Genomic DNA, 23137 nt, shown 5'->3' with positions numbered 1-23137 from the left:
GGAGTTCACCGCAAAAGGCCCACGCGGGAGCCGGCGCTTTGGACACTCCCCCTATTCTAGGTCACTCTAGCCTGTACATAAGTTGTCGCATGCGCTGAAAAATGTAGCTAGTCGGTATAAGATAATTGAAAAAAAAATTATAACTGCGCTAAGGACGAGACACCAGAAACGAAGTGGACAGGACGATCGCCGACTAACAACTGGTTTTATTGAAACATACACCACCCTTATGAAACAAACTAAGCGCGTGCGCAATGACATTCATGACCACGTGACAGGTTTCATCACCCCCAAGACTCCTATCTACTACAAAGGAAATCACGCTCTTTTCTGGAAAGATACACGAACGTGTCGCTGACGCACTTATCAGGCCCGTGTCTAGCTATTCAAGATGCCTCCAAGATTTCTCCTGCTCTTTGGCTTCTAGCTCGCCCTATCACCTTAGTGCTACTGAAGATGGGCTTGCATCCCTGCGCGCATGCGCCACAATGAACTGGTAGGTGCTTCCCACTCCCGTCTCCTATTGAATTAGCATGCTCTATCAAACGCTTGGTAATACAACTTCCGGTCTGCCCCACGTAAATCATTCCACAGGTCAGGGGGAATTCGTAGACCAGTTCAGATGTACAGGGTACATACGCACGTCTGTGCTTAACATCACATCCTCCATTGTTCACTTTGCTCGCGTTGGACATGGCACACAAACTCGACAACTTGCAAGGCGCTGAAAAAACCATATCGACCCCGTATCTTCCCGCCACCTTTTTAATGCCGTGCGACACCTTGTGTATGTACGGCATCACTTCAAACTTGCGCCTTTCATTCTTCTCCGATTCTTTTCCTTCATTTACTTCTGCGTTTCTGTCATCGGCCGTGGTCGGGAATACGGGTAATTGGGAATAGCATAAGGGTGGTGTATGTTTCAATAAAACCAGTTGTTAGTCTGCGATCGTCTGTCCACTTCGTTTCTGGTGTCTCGTCCTTAGCGCAGTTATAATTTTTTTCAATTATGTCTTACCAACTAGCCCCCCAACGTACGCTTCTCGGGTATAAGATCAATGTTGTTTTTTCTGCTCACAAAGGAATAATAACATTTGTGGTATAGTTGAAAAGAAGCTGGCAGAATAAGGTTCAGGTGTGACAAAAAAAGGCTGCACTGTAAAGCACACGCCACCGTCTGTGCCTCGCACAATGGGAGTTGTATACCAGCTTCATTTTTTATGCCGTCACGTCTACACTGGGCAAACTGGTCGTAGCCTGAATGTAAGGTTGTCGGAACGCAAGCGCTCATTGGACGGCAACGCGTACTCACACGTTGCTCGACACTGTGCGCAACGCTGACGCGCCCCGAACTTTCGCGACACCATAATATTTTCAGGCACAGCAATCAGGCTACTAGAGAAATTGCTGAGGATCATTACATTAACAAAAAATGGCTATCTATATGTAAGGATGCCCTCAATAGAACTGCATAACGATGAAATGTCGTTCCTCGATCGTTTCATTGCATAGTAAAAAAGTGTACGTGACCATCGTTTCAAAGACGATAGTCTTTCTTGGGATACATGAGCGCAGAAATTTTGGTCTGTCTGTCTTTCTGTCTGTAACACGAATCAGCCACCCAGCCAAAGTTTAAGCACTTGCTGAACGCCCAGCCATCTTGAACTGGTAGCTGCGTTAATACTTGTGAACATTGTCGATCAAAAAGCAAATATTACGCATATCGGAGGTGCAACATCAATGCGTAATTATTAGGTGGTGTGTTACTTTACAGAAAAATACATAGATACGTAATTCTAAAGACCCTAGTGTTGCTTAGGCTGCGCTGAAAATGCTACGCTATGCACGAAAAAGCCCTCTGCCGACGATATGGTGTTGCCACCTGGAAGTGGCCCTGGGTTCTGCGCAAGCTCATGTTTCCCGACGCCACTGTCAGATGGCTAGGCTCTCCCCAAATGGTACGAGAACAGCATGACGGGTTGCCGCGGATGAGACCAGGACTCATGTAGTACGGCCGGCAGAAGGCTATCGCCTGTCGACAACATTTGCAGCGAATTACGCAGACACGCGGCCAATTTTTTTGTAACCGTTCCTAATCTTTGTAGGAGCACATGCTTTTCCTTCTCATTTTGGCTAGCAATGATGTAAGCGCACGTGGTACTTGGCAAAGGCTTGAATAATAAGTCTTCTTTCTATTAAATTTAGTAGTGAGAAGGCGCTGTGTGGTGTGTTGTACTTTTTCTCGTGTCCTTGTTTTTGCGCTGTCTACTTCAAAGATGCATAACCAATTCCAACTTGCCCAAATATCAATTCTTCTGTGCCTGCAATAGGCACACAGGCTGAGAAATCGACGCACCGCCTTCTTGTCGGCCAGTGGCGGAAATGGAGTGATGACGGCCGTCTTCAGCGGGTCAGGGCGGACTCCAGAGTTGCTGATGGCGTGTCCTCCAAAGAGGAGTTCTATTTACGCGAATCGGCATTTTTCCGGTTTGAGTGTTAGTCCAGATGCCCTGCTTGCCTGAAGCTCTGCTTCAAGGCGTCGGAGGTGTTCGTCAAAGCTGGGAGCGAAAACGACGACATCATTCAGGTAGACAAGACAAGTCTGCCTCTGTAATCCAGCCCGCGCCATGTCGATAACGCGCTAGAATGTCGCAGGCGTCGAGCAAAGACCAAATGGCGTGACCTTGAACACAAACAGGTCGTCCGGTGTTATAAAGGCAGTCTTCTTGCGGTCTCTCTCGCCGACCTCAAATTGCCAATAGCCCGTCTTGAGGTACATCGAAGAAACGTACTTTGCGTTATGGAGTCGATCCAAGGCGTCGGCTCTCCGTGGGAGTGGATATGCGTCCTTCTTGGTGATCTTGTTCAGGCGACGGTAATCAACACAGCAACGCAGAGTGGCATCCTTCTTTTTTCACCAACACTACTGGTGATGTTCGCGCACTCTTGGAAGCCTGTATGATATCATCCTGCAGCATCTCGTCGACTTGTCGCTTTATAGCTTCTCATTCTCGCGTCGAAACCCGGTAGGGACTCTGATGGAGTTGTCGATCATTTTCTTCCGTTATGATGCGGGACTTAGCAAGGGGCGTCTGTAGAACTCTTTATGCCGACATGAAACAGTCCTTGTACTCACGCAGAAGGCATCGGAGCTGTTGCTGCTGGCAAGCCGGAATACGTGGGTTGACAACGAAGGATGGTTGAGGTATCGGGGACGTCGTTGTAGCTTCGTCAGGATCTGAAAAGGCAAACGCACCGCTGATGGCCACGATTTCCTTGATATATGCTATCATCGATCTTCTGCTGAGGTGTCTGTATTCTGGGCTGAAGTTTGTGAGCATATTATATGCTTGGTTTTCCATCATGCAACCGGGTGATGCCTCTTGCGACGCAAATAGCATCGTCTAGCCGCAAACGCACTTCACCCTCGATGACGCCTTCGATGTCTTCAGATGTTTAGGTGCCAACGGGAATTATGACGCTGGAGCGAGGTGGAATGGTGACTTGCTCCTCGAGCACGTTCAAGGCATAGTGACATGCGTTTGGTGTTGCTTCGTCTGATGAAAGTTACCGACTTGGTTTTTGAGTCGACGACGGCGCCACGTTGACATATCTCCATGCCAAGTATGACATCCCTGGAGCAATGTTGTAGGATAACGAAGCTCGCAGGACTAGTCTGTTCGTCGACGGTGTCTCTTGCTGTGCAGACTCCAGCCGGCGCTATTAGATGGCCTCGCGTGGTCCGGACTTCAGGGCCTTCTCAGGCGGTCCTAATTTTCCTTAACTTGACGGCGAGCGGCCCACTGACGCCGGAATAGTCATATAGTCATATCCAGTGTCGGCGAAAGCGGTGACGTTGTGTCCGTCGGTTAGAACGGAGACGTCGCTAGTTCGTCGTCTTGCATTGGTGTTAGGTCGCGTCTTCAGATCACGCTACGTCGGCTTGTGCCGCTGCTTCTACGTGGTATCGTCTGGTCTTCTTCCGGCCGCGAAGTTTCTTCGTCAGGGCTCCGTTCGGCTTGCGGTGTGTTCTTAAAATTTCATCGAGGGATTGTCGTCGGCGGCGGAGGACCTTCGGTATTTCGTTGTACAGCAACCACACCTCCATCGGTTGCTGCCCTTAGTTTTCCGGATAAGGGCTGGCGGATCGGCCCCTTGTATGGCCCCTATACTGCCGGCACTGGGGTGAGATGTAGCGGCCTGGCTGTGGACACGCTGTGGTCCTCTCTGTGGACACGGCGAGTTGACGACAAAGCCGCGCAGTCCCATCTGGCGGTAGTTACAACGACGGTAGGTATGGCCGGCTTCCTCGCCGCTGTAGCAGAGCGGATGGTGGCGCGCCAAACGTCGGTCTTCCTAGGGGCGTAGCGCTGGCTGACGGTAGAGCGTCGGTGGCGGCGGCGGTGTCTGGCGACGGTACTGCGCGGTGCGGTGTCTTGGCATGGGCGTGGAGGAGGAGCTTGACGGCGGACTGAAGCAGCATAGCTCATAGCTTGCAGCTGCGCCTCTGCTAGCTGAAAAACGCCCAGTGATTGGTAGATCTTCTGGCGGACGACCTCAGCGATGGAATCCACTTGAGGCTGCGATGAAGGTAGAAATGTTTGCAGCTCCTCTTGCACGATCGCTCTGATCGTCCTCACGCAGGTCGGCGGTTCCTACCGTTTGAGCGTCGGCGTAGTTTGCAACCGAGAAACTGCGGTTCTGTTCCCGCGTCCGCATCTCGAGCGTCTTCTCGATTGTCAGCATTCAGCAGCAAATTCTGCGACCGTCTTCGGCGGATTCCCGATCAATCCGGCGAAGATTTCTTGCTTGACGCCCCTTATAAGGAATATCACTTTCTTCTCTTCGGTCATGCTGGGGTCGGCGTGGCGAAACAAGCGGGTCATCTCATCTATGTAGATCGCAATGTTTTCATTTGGAAGCTGCACACGTGTCTCCAGCACAGCGGTCTGTTCCTTGCACACGACGCTCATGAAAGTACTTAGGAGTTTCGTACTAAAGTAATCCCAGGTTTGTCGTGCGGATTCTCGTTTTGGAACCACGTCCTCGTGGCGTCTTCTTGGTAAAAGTGGACGTGACGCAGTTTTTCTTGGGAGTCCCAGTTGTTGGAGGCGGCGACTCGGTCGTACGTCTACAGCCAGCTTTTGGATCTTCAAACGATGATTCATGGAAAGTCGCTGGTTCCCTGGGCTGCTGCATCCCGACCAGGGTGTCGGAACGAAATGTTTTTCGTTTGGTTTTAGTTTCGTTCCACCGCAAAAGGTACTGCTCCGTTTCTGCTCGGAACAAAAAAATGTTCCGTAACGGTTCGGAACGGTTCTTTTTATGCAAAAATTTGAAGGTAATGTAGATACTTGCCCTCCTCTTAGGAAAGTGGGACAAGGATAAAACAAGTTCTTCAGAGAAGCGGAAGTAACTGTACCACGAATTCCTACCAACTAGCACAAACCAGCAAAAATTTCAAAGTCATAGTATTTATTTTCTCGAAAGTGGGCTCAATGCTTTTGGTGGGCTCAATTCTTTGTGTCAAAGGAGTGAGCACGACCTCAGAAGCAGCACGTCATTCAGTGTATTCTCTGGTTTCCGAGACCGCTGTTCTGATAAAAAAAATTGTACCATATCTACGAAACGACTGATGTTAGAGGAGCTTGCTCGGAGATAATCGGGTAAACCGTGAATGCTCCGTACAATTCCTCTACTGTCATATAAAGACGTGACACGTTGTTATAGTAGCGATTGTGGTCAGGTTGTTGTCGAACCACAAGCGGTCGCAGACCTTGCAGCTGTGGCCGAACGTGTGGTCGAGGAAATCGCGCTTGAAGTTCGCGTCGGCGCCACCAACTTCAGGTAGCGACCGCTTTCGGCGCTTGGCCGCTGCATCTCGCGCCCGTACTTCTTCGAGGTTCTCTTGCCGCTGCTTCGGCTTCGCGGGCTTGTATCTCGGGGTCCGCACGACGCTGACATCTCTCTTCGGCCTCGCGAGCTCTCACCGCAGGGTGTTGGCGGCGAGCCCGCGTGCTGCTGCCTTGCGAGCCCTCCGCTCCGTCGCCTTTTCTTCTTCGTTCATGTTATTACCGTATTTTCTCGAATCTAGGCCGGCCCCGATTCTAAGCCGACCCCCGAAATTCACAAGCCCAGAAAAAAAACTTAATCACTGTAGTCGAATCTAAGCCGACCCCTTCCCCCCAAACACTACACGCACTTTCGCACATCGTTTTTTCGAAAAAAAAAACATCGCCTTAGATTCGAGTAAAATACGGTAGTATCGAAGCGCACTGACTGACGACTGTCCAAAGAGAGAGGAAGCGCCCAGTTGTGGCCCTCTAGCGGTCTCCTATCAAACTATAGCAAGCGCCGGAGTGGAGCGAGCGCCGCATGCTACTGTTGGCTATGATATATGTGGTTTTGCCTGCGTTAATATCATCATCAAGGCACTCGAAGAACAAAAGGAAGAAGACTTCTCTTTCGCGCGAGCGTGCGCTGAGATGGTTATACTTTACCTGTCTTACGTCCGGCCACTACGGCGATGGACAAGCCCCGAGTATAAGGAGCAAGCTCCTAAAGGATCGCCAGGCCTGCGCGGAACACGCAGCACAGTCCCAGCGAAAGCTGGAAGAGCGGACTTTGTAGAGCCCGTTGTAGAGTCTTTTGGGGCAACTAATACAAGTACAGATGCAAGGTACCCACTACGCCATAAATCATCGTGATTTTTCTGAAGTAGCGGAGTTCCCACTATGCCATTTTTCGTCATTCTTCGGAGAACCGTGGTACCCGCTACACATCTGTAAGGCATTAGTGCACATTGTGCTGTGGCTGATGATTATGAAGAATTATGGCTGAGCACTTTGGAGTGGGTGGGGCAGCAGTGTTGCATAATGGGAGCCTCCGTTCCATTCCAATTCAATTCCGGGGAATTAGAATTGGCCGCAATTCCATTCCTTTCAATTTCTCGGAAGAAAAAACTTAGCCCATCTCCACTCCGGGAATGGCCAGGCAGTTCAATTCCATTCCTGTAATTCTTCAACGTAGGAATCACAGTTGAAAAAAAACAATTGGAACCAATTGGAAAATTTCCACCTGGTTCCATTTGTGAATTAGTACTCAATTGGGCCATTTGGACTAATTAGGTCAATTGGATGTATGCCAATTGGGTCAAATGGTGCAGTAACACATAACCAATCGGGCCAATTAGTTGTACTTTAATTGGGTCAAATGGTGCAGTCAGCACACAACAATTTGGGCCAATTGGTCGTATTCCAATTGGTTCAAGTGGCGCAGTTACCACAGAAAACATCCGTCTGTAAAGTTTTCAAGCTCCTTGGAGCTGGGCCATGCCCAGGTGAAATTGCAGGATTAAACACAAAGTAGAATTCAAATTGCGCAGAACTTGCACGGATGTCAGCTGGCTGCTATCGCATGTCACTTATAGTTGGTTCCTGGTTTGATTGGCTCAAGACCTGCTGGTCCAGCCAACTGCACGCAGCCAAGGCAGCATGGTGGGGAAACTCAGAATTTATTTGAACACTTGCAGCACGTGTTCTGATAACTGGAAGATATCCTTAGATGAGCAGTGTGCTTGCGCGTATGCTTGTACACCACCTGAAAGAAATGAAGGCAATAATTACTCATCAAACGTACGCAATTACAGCAAATGTATAGTTTTACCAAATAACATGCGTGGCATAAGCCCATTTGCATTTAGCAGTACAACGTTAAAATGGCCCTTAATTAGCCCAGTCTGACAAGCACTCGCTGTTTATGCCGTAGGAAAACTATGTAACCATTATTAACGTTTGCCATCGCGGCGGTCCATCATTTACAGTGCTCGGCGAGCTGACCCGAAAGAAACGGGTTCGATCCTGTCCGCAGCGGTCGCATTTCAAGGAAGGCGAAATGCGACCCTTACGGCAACCGATTATTTTTCATTCAATACTACTCTGACTAGACGTCAAATGAATTCACTTGCACATAATCGTTAGCGCTTTCTACAAAGACACATGTGCGCCATAAGGCACAGGCATTACACAAAGGATGCTTACATCAACCGGCATGTAGTGTACTTCGCGCATTTCATCTCATACTGCAGCGAGGTACAATGACACCATGCTTATAATAAAGAACACAAATACTAAGGACGAACGTTCGCTTGCACTCCAAATTTGTAAGTGCAATACTTACATGGAAGGATCAGAGCTGACGAAATCGGTGACCCTCGATCGACGCTGACGAAGCGATCACTGCATGGTACAACCAACACCAAAAACCGCTCAAACGTGTTGATGCTGACTTGTTACACTTTCGACAGATAAAAGCGACCTAAAATAAATGTCTCATCTTAATGTCACCAAGGTTCCTCTAGCACACACGCTGCACTATGTAACATGCCGCACGCACACATAAAAGCAGAGCACCACGACTGTTTGCGAAACTACCAAAACTACGGGCTCATAATAATACTTGACCACCGCCTGTAATGCGCTTACTTGTAAATAAAAAAAATGCAGCTTACTTTTTAATGTAATATTCATATTATAAAGTACGTTATTATTTAGCATTTCTATCGGCAAACATCACGAAAAGATACGAGACTACTGCTACTGAGATGCGACTGTTGCTGCTTTGACAGTAGCTACTGCTGTCAACAAAAATGCCGGCAATGCGGCGTTCGTCGTGCTGGCGCGAAGTTCAATGCGCTCCGATAGGGGCAGATAACGACGAATGTTGATAAAAATAAATCCCTCTTCTTCTAGGGAAGTAACCGCTATGCTTTAAACATTAGCTAGTTGCGCAACGGCTCAGTATGACAAAACGGCTAGTAGATTCCGTGCCGGTCGTGCGCAGATCTACGGGAAACGTCGAATAAAAGTTCACTTTCTTCCAGCGATATTTTTTGCAATACATTCATACGAGGTACTTTATATCACGGCTGTAAAATTTGCACCTTTTCTTCACACCATTTAAATTAATGCAACCAAATGGTGCTTGGCATAACAATTGTATATATAAATAAGCACTTATTTCAACACTTCGCAAATAAACGAAGTCGAAGCACTTGATAACCCAAATTCCTTGATCGAATTGTGGACGCAAATTTCCAATGGAACCGCCTGGCCCACTGAAAACGAGTGTTTCACTTGGCAATTCCAGTTTATCGAAATGGCCCTTTTGGGGATTCCATTTGGACCAATTGGAAGTGAGGTTCCAATTGTGAGCTTCCAAATGGTTCAAGTGAGCTACCACTTGAACCATTTGGTAATTTCAATTGTTCCAAATGATCCAGCTAGAGATCCCATTTGGCCCAATTGAAAGTGAGCTTATCCTCTTGAACCATTTGGAAATTCCGAATGGTCCTGTTGGGATACTATTTGGCCCAATTGGAAATCACTATTACCATTTGGACCCATTGACATTTTCAAGTGGTTCGAATTGCTTTTTGGAGTGAGATTACAGGAAAATAGGAAGCATATGCAATCAGATGCATTAAGAACCCCAAAAGTACGCAAAAGGCGTTACCAAGGTATAGGGATAGTACCTTGGTGACATATCTCGTGCTGTACAACACCCTGCTAATTCCCATAGGGGCAGTTCTTCCGCTACCTATAGTATTTGCATGGTCAGCATGTTTGAAGGAATGTTGGTGTTTTAGTAATGTTTGAGCTTAAATGTGCTAATGCTAACTGACGACATAGCGTATTTTTATGCTGAAAAAATTAGTATTCAAGAAGACTAAGCAGTTTTGCCACGTGTCCGGAGCGGTCGTGAATATGGAGAAAACTAAGATTTGGTTAATAGGCAACAAAACCATCTAGATCTGCTGTTATTAGTTGGAACAGTGCACCTTCTGGGTACCTTGTGCCTTTGCATCGACTACGGAACACTAGGCCGCACTGCTCGTCAGCACTGGTGCTTGTCAAGCGCGCCTCGCAAGCATGGGTGGAGTGAGGAGAACTCTCTGTGTTCGCCTGTGCGCAGGTATGCAGTGTCTTCCTTGACGCAAATGTTATTTATGTGTGTCAGGTACTAAACTGCTGGTGAGATAAAGATCAGGCTGTGCATAGAGTATTCGCCACTTTCGTGTGGGTACAGTAAAACCTGGGTGATACGAATCTTGTGGGGTTACCAAAAATATTCGTATGATCCGAAATTCGTATCACCAGAAAACATGGAAAATTAGTATGTAACAAAAGAAAGTTGGCATACGTTTTGATTCAGTGTCTCTCAGGGCCTCAGCGACGTCATGAACAGCTCCGAATGATTGCCAGTAAAGTTTTTAGACGTCAACGATCATACTTGTACTCGTAAATATACGGTGCATGCGCGCTTGTGTAATTAACGAGCCAGATGTGTTGTGCCCCGTGACCGCTAGTAGCCCCTTCCGAATATTACTACGCTTTTCTGCATGACAGCATAGTACTGCGGCGAAAGTGACTTAAGAATCGCTTTGCACACGATAGATAGAGGCCAAGCTCATTCGCCCAGACCGCCCGCTTCGTCTCTTGGGGTCTTCATCATCCACCTTTAATGGGACTTCATGACGGACCCGCAGCCTCAGTTTCAGTCTTGTTTCATAGAACGTCTGATTGCGGAGACATGGCTTGCATCAACGTGGCAGGCACGTGTTAACACAGTACAAAGACGCTGCTGCCTCGAGCACAGGAGCACGCGTCAACGCGTCGGCAAAAAAAAAAGAAAAAAAAAGAAACGCGACGTCAACGTCATCTGTAATCTAAACACGAAGGCGCCTAAAGGCATCCGAGATTTGCGCGCACTATCTCGGAGGCAACGACGCACCGTTGGTGGTCACGCAGCGCGCATGCCCGCGCCCGCGAGTGACTGCCGCGCCTTCCGCGACAGCGCGGACAGCACGTGTTTTCGGGGGAGGGGTGGGGCACTTGCTGAAAGCCTGGACTATTTGAGAAAAATGCCTATTTTCATTATTTATTTGTGGTAAAACACCATGTATAAAAATTTCGAGCCCCCCCCTCCCTCCCTGGCTATGGGCCTGACCTGTTCGTACCTGTGCGCTAGCCTACGTTCGTATCAAACGTCGGGGAGCGCAAATCGGTTCGCAACAACTGTACTCCAATACACTGCAGGCTAATGGGCCTTGGCCTACCACAGAAAAATTCGTATCACCCCGAAATTCGTACGAGCCGTGATCGTATCACCGAGGTTTTACTGTATATCAATGCGAACCAACGCGCAGGGGTAATTTGTTTCCCCTTCGGTATCTGCTGGGATAATGCATTTGTTTGTACACCAACTTATGACTGAGATTGTAGTAGGCGCGTTGCTGATAATTGTACCGTGCTTGTAATCAGCCAAGCCATTTTAAAAATACTGCCTTTTTGTTAATTCGAGGCTCTGACTTACTGATGTTTGAAGTTTGAAAAACAGCACGTAGACGAAAACGTGCTCTATTTTCGGAAAAAGACGCAATTACATTCCCATCCCATTCCTCCAAGCGTTCTCCCCATTCCATTTCCGTTCCATTCCGGGGTCGCGAAAATGTGGAATGATTTCGGAGTCATTCCAATTCTGGAGTGGCAACTCCGCAACCCTGGCAGGATGCATTAAACCACACCCTTTGCGCTATTAGCATAGTGTGATGCCAGGCTATTATTTTACTCTTCTGCCACGCCATATTACATATGTTAACACGATTCCTTTGCCGACATGGCGCCTGTATAGAGTTCTTTTTCGAAGGAGTACAAGCACCAGCGTGGCACTGTGGTGGAAGGCCTGACTGCCACGCGGAGGGCGCGGGTTAAAATCTCATCCGATCATAGAAATTTGTTTCTCATTCATTTTTTTTTATTTCACGCGATAGCAGTCACCGACACCGGCGGCAGCGGACAACTATGGCGCCAAAATCAGCTGATATGTGATCTCATAAGAGCTTTCGCTGTGACAAACTTCAGCGCCGACAATATCCTCTCCACTTTGGCCTGCGTGACAGGCGCGCAAAAGTCCACTTGCGTTAATATAAACATCTCTGGTTGCCACTGTTTTCGTTTCTCGCACAATTTCAACATATCTTTGCTTTGGAATTCCTGCCCGAGGTACGCGCTAATACTGTACCCTGAGATATGCTCACATTGCACAAGCTCAGTTCCGGATGGCGAAGTTTTCTCGTGAACCGAAAAACGATTGAAAAAATTTCGGTTTCTCTCCGGAACGACATAATATATAAAGTTTCGGTTACGTTTTCGTTGCGGACAAAAATATCGTTTTCTTCGTTTTTCGTTTTCGGTTTTCGTTCCGTTCCGACACCCCGGTACTGGGGACGCATGACCTGTCATCGTGGCAGTTCTCGTCGTCGCCGTGGCTGTCTTATCGGGTAGGAGCCCGTACTCCGGTTGCAAACCTTGCAGCCTGTGGCTAGCTCACTGCTGCACCAGAGCTTCGGTGTCTTTTTCAGGCTGTGGGCTTGGTTCCTGGCTTTTCGTAGGCGTCGGGAACATGAAGGAACCAGCGCCTCCGCCAGATGTCACGTGGTTGTGACGGTGAAGAAGGCTGTAGCAAGACTGGGAAATACAAAACGGTTTATTTGGGCGCACTTGTGCCTGACGAAAGAAAAGCCAATGTACAAGCGATTTACGCTGTAAACTTATAGCGGCGAGAACAGTCGGCGCCCGTCGAGTAATATGACCATCAGCAGAACGGGTCGTTTTAAATGCGAAGCATTTCTTAGCGAACCTCTGGCACTTTGAGCGTTTCTATCTACGTATCTATCTATCTATCTAGCCGCCTACGTCTGGGTGCTCTCATGATCGCCTCCTTAACTTGGTGTAGACCAAAATTTGCATGGGAAGGTAAGAGGATTTGACGAATATGATTGCCGGGTCATGACATGAATAACGTTAAAATCCGGTCGCGTACGTCGTCAAACACTTTCCACTAGACACGTGTGGCACATGCCCGTTTACCACGGGCTGCGGTGTACGGGTATGCACCACAGGTGATTCACAGTTTATATCTACCAGGAACGGCGAGAACAGACATGGTAACTTAATTTCTAGAGCGTTAAGAAAAACCAACATCGGCAGCGTTGACTCAACGAATAGAAAGAATGAAAATTAGGATCCCAGCAGGAATCGAACCCAAGCATTCTGCGTGGCAATCAGGTATTCTACCACTGAGCCACGCCAGGTCTATCAACTGGTTTGGAAAAACAGCCTACGCAGGCGTAATACGGTGCTACGTCAATTGTGGTTGTGGTTCTGGCTATTTAATATTACAAGAAAGCAATAAACACTACATGATGCTCCTACGATGTGTACTCTTACGATACAGGCGTCATTTAAGATTAACGTCTGTGGTTCCAGTGTTGGCTCCGCTTTTATAGCCGTCTAATAAACATCACGTTTGTATTCCTATGATTCAGCAAGCTATATTGAAGCATTGCTCGACCCCGGAGGAATACATTAACGAAAGTTACATATGATGTCCACATCACCGCACCGTAAAGTGCACTTCGGCCACCAGAACGACGCAGTGTGTGTCCTCTTCATTTCTTACGAGGCTGGGCGATGGCCTCATGCTGACCGAGGATGACGCCAGATTGATTGACAGCCGCTTTGTAGACTAGGCTACATAGGCCACATACTCCCAGGTAGTCTACGAATACGACAAACACAATCCACTGACGTTGGTCTACGTAGCACTATCCAGGCCTACCAGCCTCGACGGCCTATAATTCACCAACGAGAAGGGTGACTTCCGGTTCCGACATGTCGCCGGCTCTGTCGACAGTCAATTTTTCGACGAAATGACCGAGGTATCCACGAATTCCAACAGCTCTACTATACCACATACTTCACTACACATGGACCCCTCGTCACCACGATCACGACCGGATCCTATAACAAGTCATGACCAGCTGCTGGTGCTCACTGATCACGGTGATGATGCACTTGTTCAAGAACTGTCAAGAACTTCTTGCACACATGCACACGGGTTCGTGAAACGTGCATGCGTTCTCGGGACCCGTATAAGCACTACATATCAGCTTACCGCTTCTGGTGTTTGTAATACCCATGTTGCCATTTGGCAGCGTTACCTAACCGTAAACAACTGGTTATATAACACATATGCGGCTCTTCAACATATATATGTGTGCGTATAAAATTTATACAAATCTTTAGCGTCATTTTTGTGACGTGTCACTCAGTAAAAAAAGTTACGCCACAGTCACCTACCCGCCGCATGCTTCGCATAACATCGACTCCCACGGTACGTGGGACCTGCCGAATTTTTTTATACAGCTGTCATCGAACCTTCCAGTGCTATCGCTGGTGGTCGCGCAAGGTAATCAATAATCTCAGCCTTTCGTGCCCTGCACGTAATTTTAAAGGGGCCCTCCAACACGTTTTTTTCAAGCGCCTACCTTGCTGCCGACCGCATCAACACGTAGTGGCGCTCGCCAGAACTATTGCGGGTGGAAACGACGAAGATGAGCGCTGGCCTATGATTAGATAAATGTAACGTTAGAAGTAATAACGGCATTGCATCACAAAAAGCGTTATTATTGGGTTTAGTTTTTCTTTAGCATGCTTTTTTACTGAACACCAACTAGACCAACGATCTTAGACTTCTTCAGCTTTAAAACTGCAGCGCCCGGCAAAGAATGCGCCGAACGCCACGGCGCTGGTGTAAACGCGCTGGGGGACGCTCCAGGCGCCGTTGTTTGAAGAACACTGAAGGGAAAAAATGTTAGAGCGTTGATATAGACGCCGTCGCAACAAGAAAGATGACAAACTACAAAACACTATAGAGGCGTTCGCGATCTGCCTCGTTTCGCACGTGCAGTTCATTCTTAATGCACCACATTGTTCGTTACTATCGCAACGACGTCATCATTACGTTGGAAAGAATGGGCAACATTGTATGCAAGCTTCCCGTACGTAGGATCTTTGAGATCATTTCATTGGGGCGCCATCAGACGTCACAGGGCGAGTGAAGCGTGGTCAGGTGACGCCGCGAAAATCGAGTTCAGGGTAGGCCTCCATTTTATTGTATTTTGAGTGTTCAAGGCTGAATAACTTCGGAATGCGTGCTCCTATCGCTGCCGTTCTTGTCGCACTAATCTCTTCAGCCTTCAGTCTACGCAACCCGAAAGTAAAAAGTGTAAAACAATGAGGTCTAGAAAAATGTTAGAGGGTCCCTTCAAAAGAATGTTCCAAACAATCGCGAAGCTTCCCAAGCATTGCGGCGCGACCTGCGCGACCGTTGCTAACAGTTTTTGTGGATGAAACCCGAGTACATCAAAATAAAGCAATAAACGTGTGTGCCATATCTTCATCTGATCTCAGCAAACCCAAACAACAAGAAAAGCGCTTGCAGTTTGCTGCCACCTAACAGTACAAAAACAGCACTTTCTAGGTGCTGGCGAAGCGCCAGCGTAGGAAGCGAATGCTCTAAGGCGCAATGAAGGACGACGAAGAGACAACTCATCGAATTTGGCCGGCTGCAGTTCGTTAACGTAGATGTAAACGAATCCCATCAGTCAATCACGTCCATCGGAATGCGGCTGCTGAGGACAGCATGGACCCCGCGATCCGATCTATACTTGGCCGTAATTCACGACAGCCGTGGAGCGAACGGAGCCCCGAATGACTGGCTGGTCGAACAGCCCTTTCTGTCAAAAGCAAACGCGTTTTAATTTTTGGTATCACCTATTTATTACGACCGCCCTGATATTGTATAGTTCAAAAGAGGACATCGCGAGCTCGCACGACTCCGCACGTACAATGCTGTGGGTTCGTGCACTGCAAAAACGCCGACGGATGACCTGTAGAGGGGGGATGGAGAGAAACGCGAACAATGCAGCGCGCTGCTTTCATCACGTTGTGACCATGGTGGTGCTAAATAAATGCTAGAGCGGTCCTTGATTGTATTATGGATGACTCTATTGGATTTTTATCACCGTCCAGGCTGAGAGCGCTCGAATATAAATGCGAAACAGCAGAGAATGTAGATACCGCATGTTCGCGTTTCTTTCCATCTCCGCTGTACGAGCGAAGCAGTATGAGTTTCAACAGTAAAAGGTCAGACACTTCACTAACCCGCGTGGTAACAGAAAACCTCGTAAAGCTGTACTCTGTGGGCCGTCATTGGCAGTTTGACTTGCCCTGTGTATTTCCAAGAAAACTTGGCGTCTCGCGAGAAAGAGCCCATTTATCTTGTCGCGTAAGGCCCGGTTTGTTCCGTGATGCACAAAACATGCCAAGTTGTAGTGTGCCAATGCTTTAACAACGAGACTAGCACAGCCGAAAAAAGGAGCGTCTACCCCTTCCTGGTCTGCTAACCCTCTTTCCAGGGACATCGGCTTGGTGTCGTCTATGGGCATTGCAAATCCGTAATCACGATGCGGCTGTCTTTGCACACTCGTGTGGAAAGAAGCCACGTCGCGTGTGTTGCTAGTTACAGTGGCGTCTTTGTTTTTAGCACTGCGCAAGGGATCCAAGCTTTGTAAAAAACGTTCATTGATTGTTTGTGGTCCTTCCGACAGCTTGTACTTGTTTTCTGATCTATCTGCCCAGGCGAAATCGGCTGGCTGCGTCCATCTTCGTCATTCTCTCACTCGCCTCCTGCGCCATAGCAGCGTGGCAAATATACGGCACTAACATGACACCATTCATGGTCCTGGTGCAAGGGTCGTACAGGTGAGGAGAAAAAAAAAGGTCTGTTCAGTCGAAGAGATAGGCGAAGGAATGCTGTGACATTTTGTGGGCGGCTGATAAGAACGTTTATTCAGAATTCAACATGAAGTGAATGCTGATAGAACGGCGGCAGGGAAACGGAAGCCATTATCACTTTGCCCAGAGCACTGGGCACAACAGCACCTGTGCTTATCTCATCTGTCTGTCGTACGTCCTGGTTTGCGTTCAACTTTTCTCCTTCAAAATATACTTCCTGAAAGCTAGGTATGGTGTGATTACATCTTGGTGGTGGACCTGTCAAGGCATCTATCTTGACTACTCAAACCATCCGCTTTAGCGATCACTGCTGCTGCCACATTGTAGAGCCAGCCATAACTACTACATGGAGCACTCGGTAATATTTCTTATTTTGAACATTATTATATGCGACTTCATTGCCATACTACGTCTACAAATACTATACTTCGGCGTTTGTCAGAATAATTCAGGCGAAAAGTCCAACATATGATCCTAAATTTACCAACCATAAAATATCTGCTAAACGTTTTTCAACCTTAATACATGTTACTGGAGTCATTTAAGACGGGCAAACTGCTCCGTACACTTTCCGCAACTTCGAAATCTATGTCGCCTACTCTTGAATTCTGTTTTAGGAAATCCATGAAAAACTTGAACTGCAAAGACGGTTATATTGGAATATATGGGCCACAAACCGAGGACGGCATGCGAAATTCAGTGCACCACCGGACCGAGAGGCTCGGAAACATAAATTTAAAAAATTGCCATTGGCAGCAGTGCCATTCGGTGAAGCATCTATGATCAGAATCAGAATTAGAATTTTATTATTAAAAGTTGGGTGAAGTTACAAGCGTTTGGTATACAGGAAGAGGTCCCATAACCAAGAGACTGTATCGGGACCTCCTGTACAAAATGAAATAAGGTAATATGCACATCATAGTAGCAACAGTAGCGAGATCAATCATTTAAGCAAAAAAAACATAACATTCACAGAAAAATTATACATGTGATTACATAAACTAATACGCTTTTAAAATATCACAGCAAAACAAAATGATGAGACAAAAGGAAAAGAAAAAAGAAACAATACAATAGTCAGATAATTTATATCCAAAATACACTGAACAACTAAGCACACGTACCTTAAATGAAAGACACAGTTACTCTTTCGTTATTCAGAATGAAGTAAGTGCATTTTTAGTTCTTAAAATGGTGTAATGGTCTTGTGGTTTTCATGATAAGCGGAAGAGTGTTCAAAAGGGAAATAGAGGTGAATGCTGCAGTTTGCTTCCCATAATTAGTCCGAATTTTGGGTAAAAGAAAATTGTTGTTCATCGCGAATCGAGTAGTACTGTAGATCATGAGATTAGATGATGGAAAAATGGCTGGCGGAAGTTCATTATTGATAAGCCTGTAGAAAAAAATACCTAAGTTGTATTTAGTGAGTCCAGCGATGGTGAGAATGTTATCCTCGCGTAGTAGTGATTTGGCATTACAGAGGCGTGGGCTGCATGTAATTATTCTTATAGCATGGTTCTGGACAATCTGGAGGGACGCAATATGAGTATTGTAAGTATTTCCCCAGCATGTTATACCATAAGTGAAATGAGAATGGACGAAGGAGAGACAGTAATGTGGTGCGTGAGAATTAAGGGCGCATTTTAATTAGGACGCGTATACCATATGCAATTTTCTTTTTTATGCCAGCAATATGACTCTGATGAAGCTTAGTAGAGCGTATTATACGAAACGAAATAGTCACTTACGTACGAACATAAAAAGAACACCTGCAAGTGAACAACGATTTCATTACGAAATAAGAAAGCGTAGATAATCGCACTTAGAAAGCAGGAAGTGTACTTTTTATCGTTCAAGCATTTCTGAACGACGGTACGACGCCGTGAACACACTTCGTAACTCGGAATCAAATAACGCCTATGTCATGAAAAAAAGACAGTACTTAGCGCTCTCTGATTTGCTGTCAAGTATCAACTCCCTCAGCAAAGTGCATTATTACTCTTCCTGAAACGGTGTAACGTGTACATTTATATGTTAGTTTTAGAATGTTTGAATCATGATCAAAATAGTGTGAACATACTTCCTAAAACGCCGTAAATTGAAGTTTTGAGGACGATAGCTATAGCTGGTAGTGACTAATCGTCGAATGATGTAAAAATTGTTGTGATTGGGCCAAGACATTACGTAGTTTTTGTTGAGTGTGATAACTTATTGGCCGCTATTCTTAGTGGGGCGCTTCCTCACAAATTATCTTCTAGACAAACTTATGGAAACGCTCGCGTTATCACCGCTTCGTCAAAAACATGTGTTGGGGATGTTCGTGCCATCATAAGGCACCTCTTACCGTAGAGACTACATACAGAGTGCGGTTAAGGGAGAAAGACCACTTGACGTTACCTACCACGCAAGCTTGATTCTAAATGCATACAAAGCCAACAAATATATTATGGCCGACTTTGGTATTTTCTGACAGCACCGTCGTAGAGACGATGAACCACTACTACATGCTTCCGTTCTACCACGGGGTGTGCTTCTTCTCTGGCTGCATCACGTTCCTCGCCGTAGAGAAATACGGCAAGGCCAGCATTTCCAAGGTGAGTTGATTCGCCGAAACATCTTGACGGTTGCAACCCAAGGGCAAATGTCGCCTCCTACTCATTTTCATGAGAGCTTCTGGCTCACATAGCTTTGTCAGAACATCCTGGTAAAAGAGACATCGCTGCTTAGCCAAACGTAACGTTTTAGGTAGCAACTTTTAATTTACGTTAGCCGAGAACAAGCACTTCGAGCGGAAGCCTTTCACGGGTGAAGGACACCGCGGTGCTGTGGCCAGAGCTCCCCAAACTTCGCCGTTGGATATCAACAATGAGTAGCTCTGACAGTGTCTACATGTTGTTTCATGCACGTGTCGCTGAAAAACAGCTAAAAGGCTAAAGGAACGACACGTTGCTCTTCTTCCCAGAATAGCCGCTGATTGTGAAGGCGTCACAGGCCTGCCACGTTTCAAATGTCCCTTGGATCACACAAGTAACCAGCTTCAGCACGAACAACGCGAATTTTTCCGTACAACTTTGAGAAGATAGACGAAAGCTGAAAATTCATTCATTCCTTCAGTCATTTCTAGAAGCACCCATATGAAGCTCTAGGCTTTTTATAATGGTGCACTTTTGCTACACAAAGAGCAGAAAAAAATAAAACCGAAATCCCGAAGGAACCATGAGACAGTAATGCAGGAAAAAAATAAGAAAGAGAGAAAAGAAAATAGCCTAGGACAGAAATCATACAAAGAGCAAATACAAGAGCTAAGGCTGTCAAGGTCACAGCGCAAAAATTTCGTTGCCTTGTCCGCCACGGTGGATCAGTGGCTACGGTGCTCGGCTGCTCACCCGAAAGTCACGGGTTCGATCCCGGGGGCGGCGGTCGCATTTTGATGCAGGCGAAATGGTGGAGGCCCGTGTACTGTGCGATTTCAGTGAACGTTAAAGAACATCAGATGGTCGAAATTTCCAGAGCCCTCCACTACGGGGTCCCTCATAATCATATTGTGATTTTGGGACGTAAAACCCCGGATATTATTAAAATTTGCTTGCTTTAAGTAAGTGTAAGAACATTCCAGGTAGAGATTGAATTGACATAGAAAATGGGGGCATTGCGCAAACTAGGGAGAAGCCACAAGGAAGCTACATCGGACAGAAAACGCAAACATGAGAACTGGTTGTGAATGAACGTGTCATTCAGGACTCCTCAAATACAATGCAATATCGCAGGCTCGACGGAAAAAGCATTCTAGGTGTCTCACCGCATTGGTTTCTCAGTTTCATTACGAGAGGCGAAAGAGCGCTGTTTGCTGATGCGCTGGACTGCATCAGGATGAGCAAAAGTTTATTTCATTCTGCCTACATGACAACACCCTCACAAAAATTGTGTTGTGATGAACGTAGTCCGTACGGTACTTTTGGTTGCATAAAAATATTTACATTGTTGCAATACTGTGCGGAGTTTGGGACGTTGGCGCTTGTCTGGATGCGAGAACAACCAATTAGGAAAACATCTGCTGGCACTCTTTCTGCAGTAGCATTATATCAGAGTGTAATTTGTTCTACGTATACAATTCTCGAGACACGCCACACCCTGACAACTCTATACAGGGCGTGCCAGGAGAGAGCGTATAGGCTTCCCAAGCATCGCTTAGTGGCGCTGCTCCTCTTGACAGGCAGTGCCATATCTGGCAGAAAAATAGAAACTGGGAGCGTGCAACGAGCGTTCTCCGTTCTCGACGCCGCGGCGCCGCTCGCTTCCGCGCGCGTGCAGAGCTCTCGCGGTACATTCGCGTAGCCTCACAATGTACCGCCTGCAGCGTGGCTAAAAAAGATCTCCGAGCTGGACAGGCACTTCCGAAAAGGGAACTTGATAAAAGGGCTCGTCAGTCACGTTTAAGGTGAATAGCAGACGATCGACAACGACGCCCGACTCAACGCGAAATGCATTTTCAAAGTCGCGATAACACCCTGCAGGACGTATACCTCGATGTACGACTCATTCTGTCATGTTGAAGATACGTAATGGTCCATATGAACTGCGAAGTGAAGCCGTGCACGCTATCGATGTTGTGCGTTGTGGAGTATGAAGCATATGATTATTGTTTTGATATGGCATGCTTGCAGTAGCAGCCGTGTACTTTCGTTAACAAACGTTTGCGGCGTGCGAAAAAAAGAAATTATACGGCCATGGTACTAGAAAAGCCTGAGAAGGTTAGAGTCAAGTCCTCCGTGCCGCTGGAGCATCACCCGCCGATTTAGACGCGAGGCAGCTAGCTGAGCTTTAACCACTGCGAGGAAAGGTGAACTGCTCGCCTCACTTTTTCGGCTCTCACGTCGTGCTTCCACTCTCGTTTAATGAGAATATCGACTTTACAGGCGCATAAAACCTGCTGCACGAACACGTCCGTTCCCGCGTGATAAAGCAGCCTTCCCGAAGCGTAAATTGCAGGCGCCGAACTTTTGAGAATGTGCCGAGTTCAGTTGAATTCAAACAACCGCTCAACGCCAGCCGCGGTATAGCGCTAGTGTGAACGTTCGACAACGACGGGTAGGTCTCACGAACACGGGGAATCGAAACACAAAGTTGTTTCAGCTACAAACATAACTGGACTTTCACAATGCGAGAAGACAGCGAGTAATCATTGCTGTAGTCGTTGCGTGCATGCGCCGCGTTACGTACTGATACAGGTAGTCGAAACGAGCGAAAGCGGTGAACTGAGACAGCCAAAACAGAAGGCGAGACTGTGCTATCAACAAGGACATACTTGAGTCTTCTTACTGCAGTGATCCATGCTTGTCGCCTTTATTTCTCGTGCGACATGCCCGGGAACCGATACAGTTTCACACGTGAATCGCGTACCTTGGTGCTGTCTGCACTGTTGTGGCAGCCCACGGCACAGCAATACTTCGGACCTCGCTTCCGTGGGGTTGCTTCTGCAGACGCGGAACTGCAGCTTTGCACAGCAAGCCTCTCGGTTCAGCGCACCAAGCTGCCGGCACGGCGTCCCAGTTCCCCGCACCGACTGAGGAACGCGCGCGCGAGCGTGTTCCCGTTGCCGACAAACAGGCTGAGTCGGCCGCGCATGCCCCTATTTGCACAAGGAGCTTCTCTCCAGAGCCGCAGCGCGGCGCTGTCGTCGCGCCGCAAACTTGAGCTTGAGTTCCCTATTGCTAACGGTTGTAGTATTTTAAATACTTAAGAATTTCTATGCCGTCTCAACGAGAAAACTGTGCGTCCGTCCCTCTATCAGGTAAGACTAATGTAAAGCTGATGTGGAGGATCGTACACATAAGGAGATTCTCACTGAGAAAATTTAATTCCAAGCACGCGTTTCGGTGATTGTGGGATGCGCCTTCCCTTGGGCCGTTCCAGACGGTGACGAACGCTAGAGAGAAAAGGAGGCGAGGGAACGACGTAACCTGCCATAAACCTTAGTGCACGCATCAATCAGATAACTCCCAAAGGAGATTCTGTGTGGGTTTTGGGCCATTAAGAGTTGATGCCGTCACAATTTGTAGAAGCGAAAGAGTCAATTTTTCCTGAATATGCCGGACGCTTAAGGACGTATTGAACTACATCACTTGCAGGTGATCCAGGTTTCTCTGTGGTGTGTGTGTCTCTTCAGCGGCCTGTATTGCCTGTTCATGAAGATTGAATGGTACAGCAAAAGTGAACAAACCAGCGAGATGAGGAGGATGGTCCACGCTTTCACCGATCGCATCCTCTGGTCTGTGTGCATCGCCTGCGTCGCCTTCACCTGCGCTACTGGCCGTGGAGGTAAATAAAGCCTTTGGCGCGCTTGTCTCTGCTATTGGCGGGAAGATTTCCACAATTTTTCACTCCATATCATTGCTACTGCATTTGCAGGAAAATTAACACTGCATGGCATTATGAAT

At 47.3% G+C, this 23137-nt stretch overlaps 1 protein-coding gene across 1 annotated transcript in view; it reads left to right on the top strand.

Moving 5' to 3' along the window:
* LOC119378589 (nose resistant to fluoxetine protein 6) overlaps positions 1-23137 on the top strand; it is a 68562-nt gene that overhangs the window by 19002 nt on the left and 26423 nt on the right. Inside the window, exons 3-5 of the mRNA XM_037647670.2 lie at positions 16545-16667; positions 19174-19294; positions 22829-23018. Coding sequence (XP_037503598.1) covers positions 16545-16667; positions 19174-19294; positions 22829-23018 — 434 coding nt within the window. The remainder of the gene's footprint in view (positions 1-16544; positions 16668-19173; positions 19295-22828; positions 23019-23137) is intronic.

This window comes from Rhipicephalus sanguineus, unplaced genomic scaffold, assembly GCF_013339695.2.
Source record: "Rhipicephalus sanguineus isolate Rsan-2018 unplaced genomic scaffold, BIME_Rsan_1.4 Seq8890, whole genome shotgun sequence".
NCBI lineage: Eukaryota > Metazoa > Arthropoda > Arachnida > Ixodida > Ixodidae > Rhipicephalus > Rhipicephalus sanguineus.
This window is presented reverse-complemented; position numbering and strand designations above follow the sequence as displayed.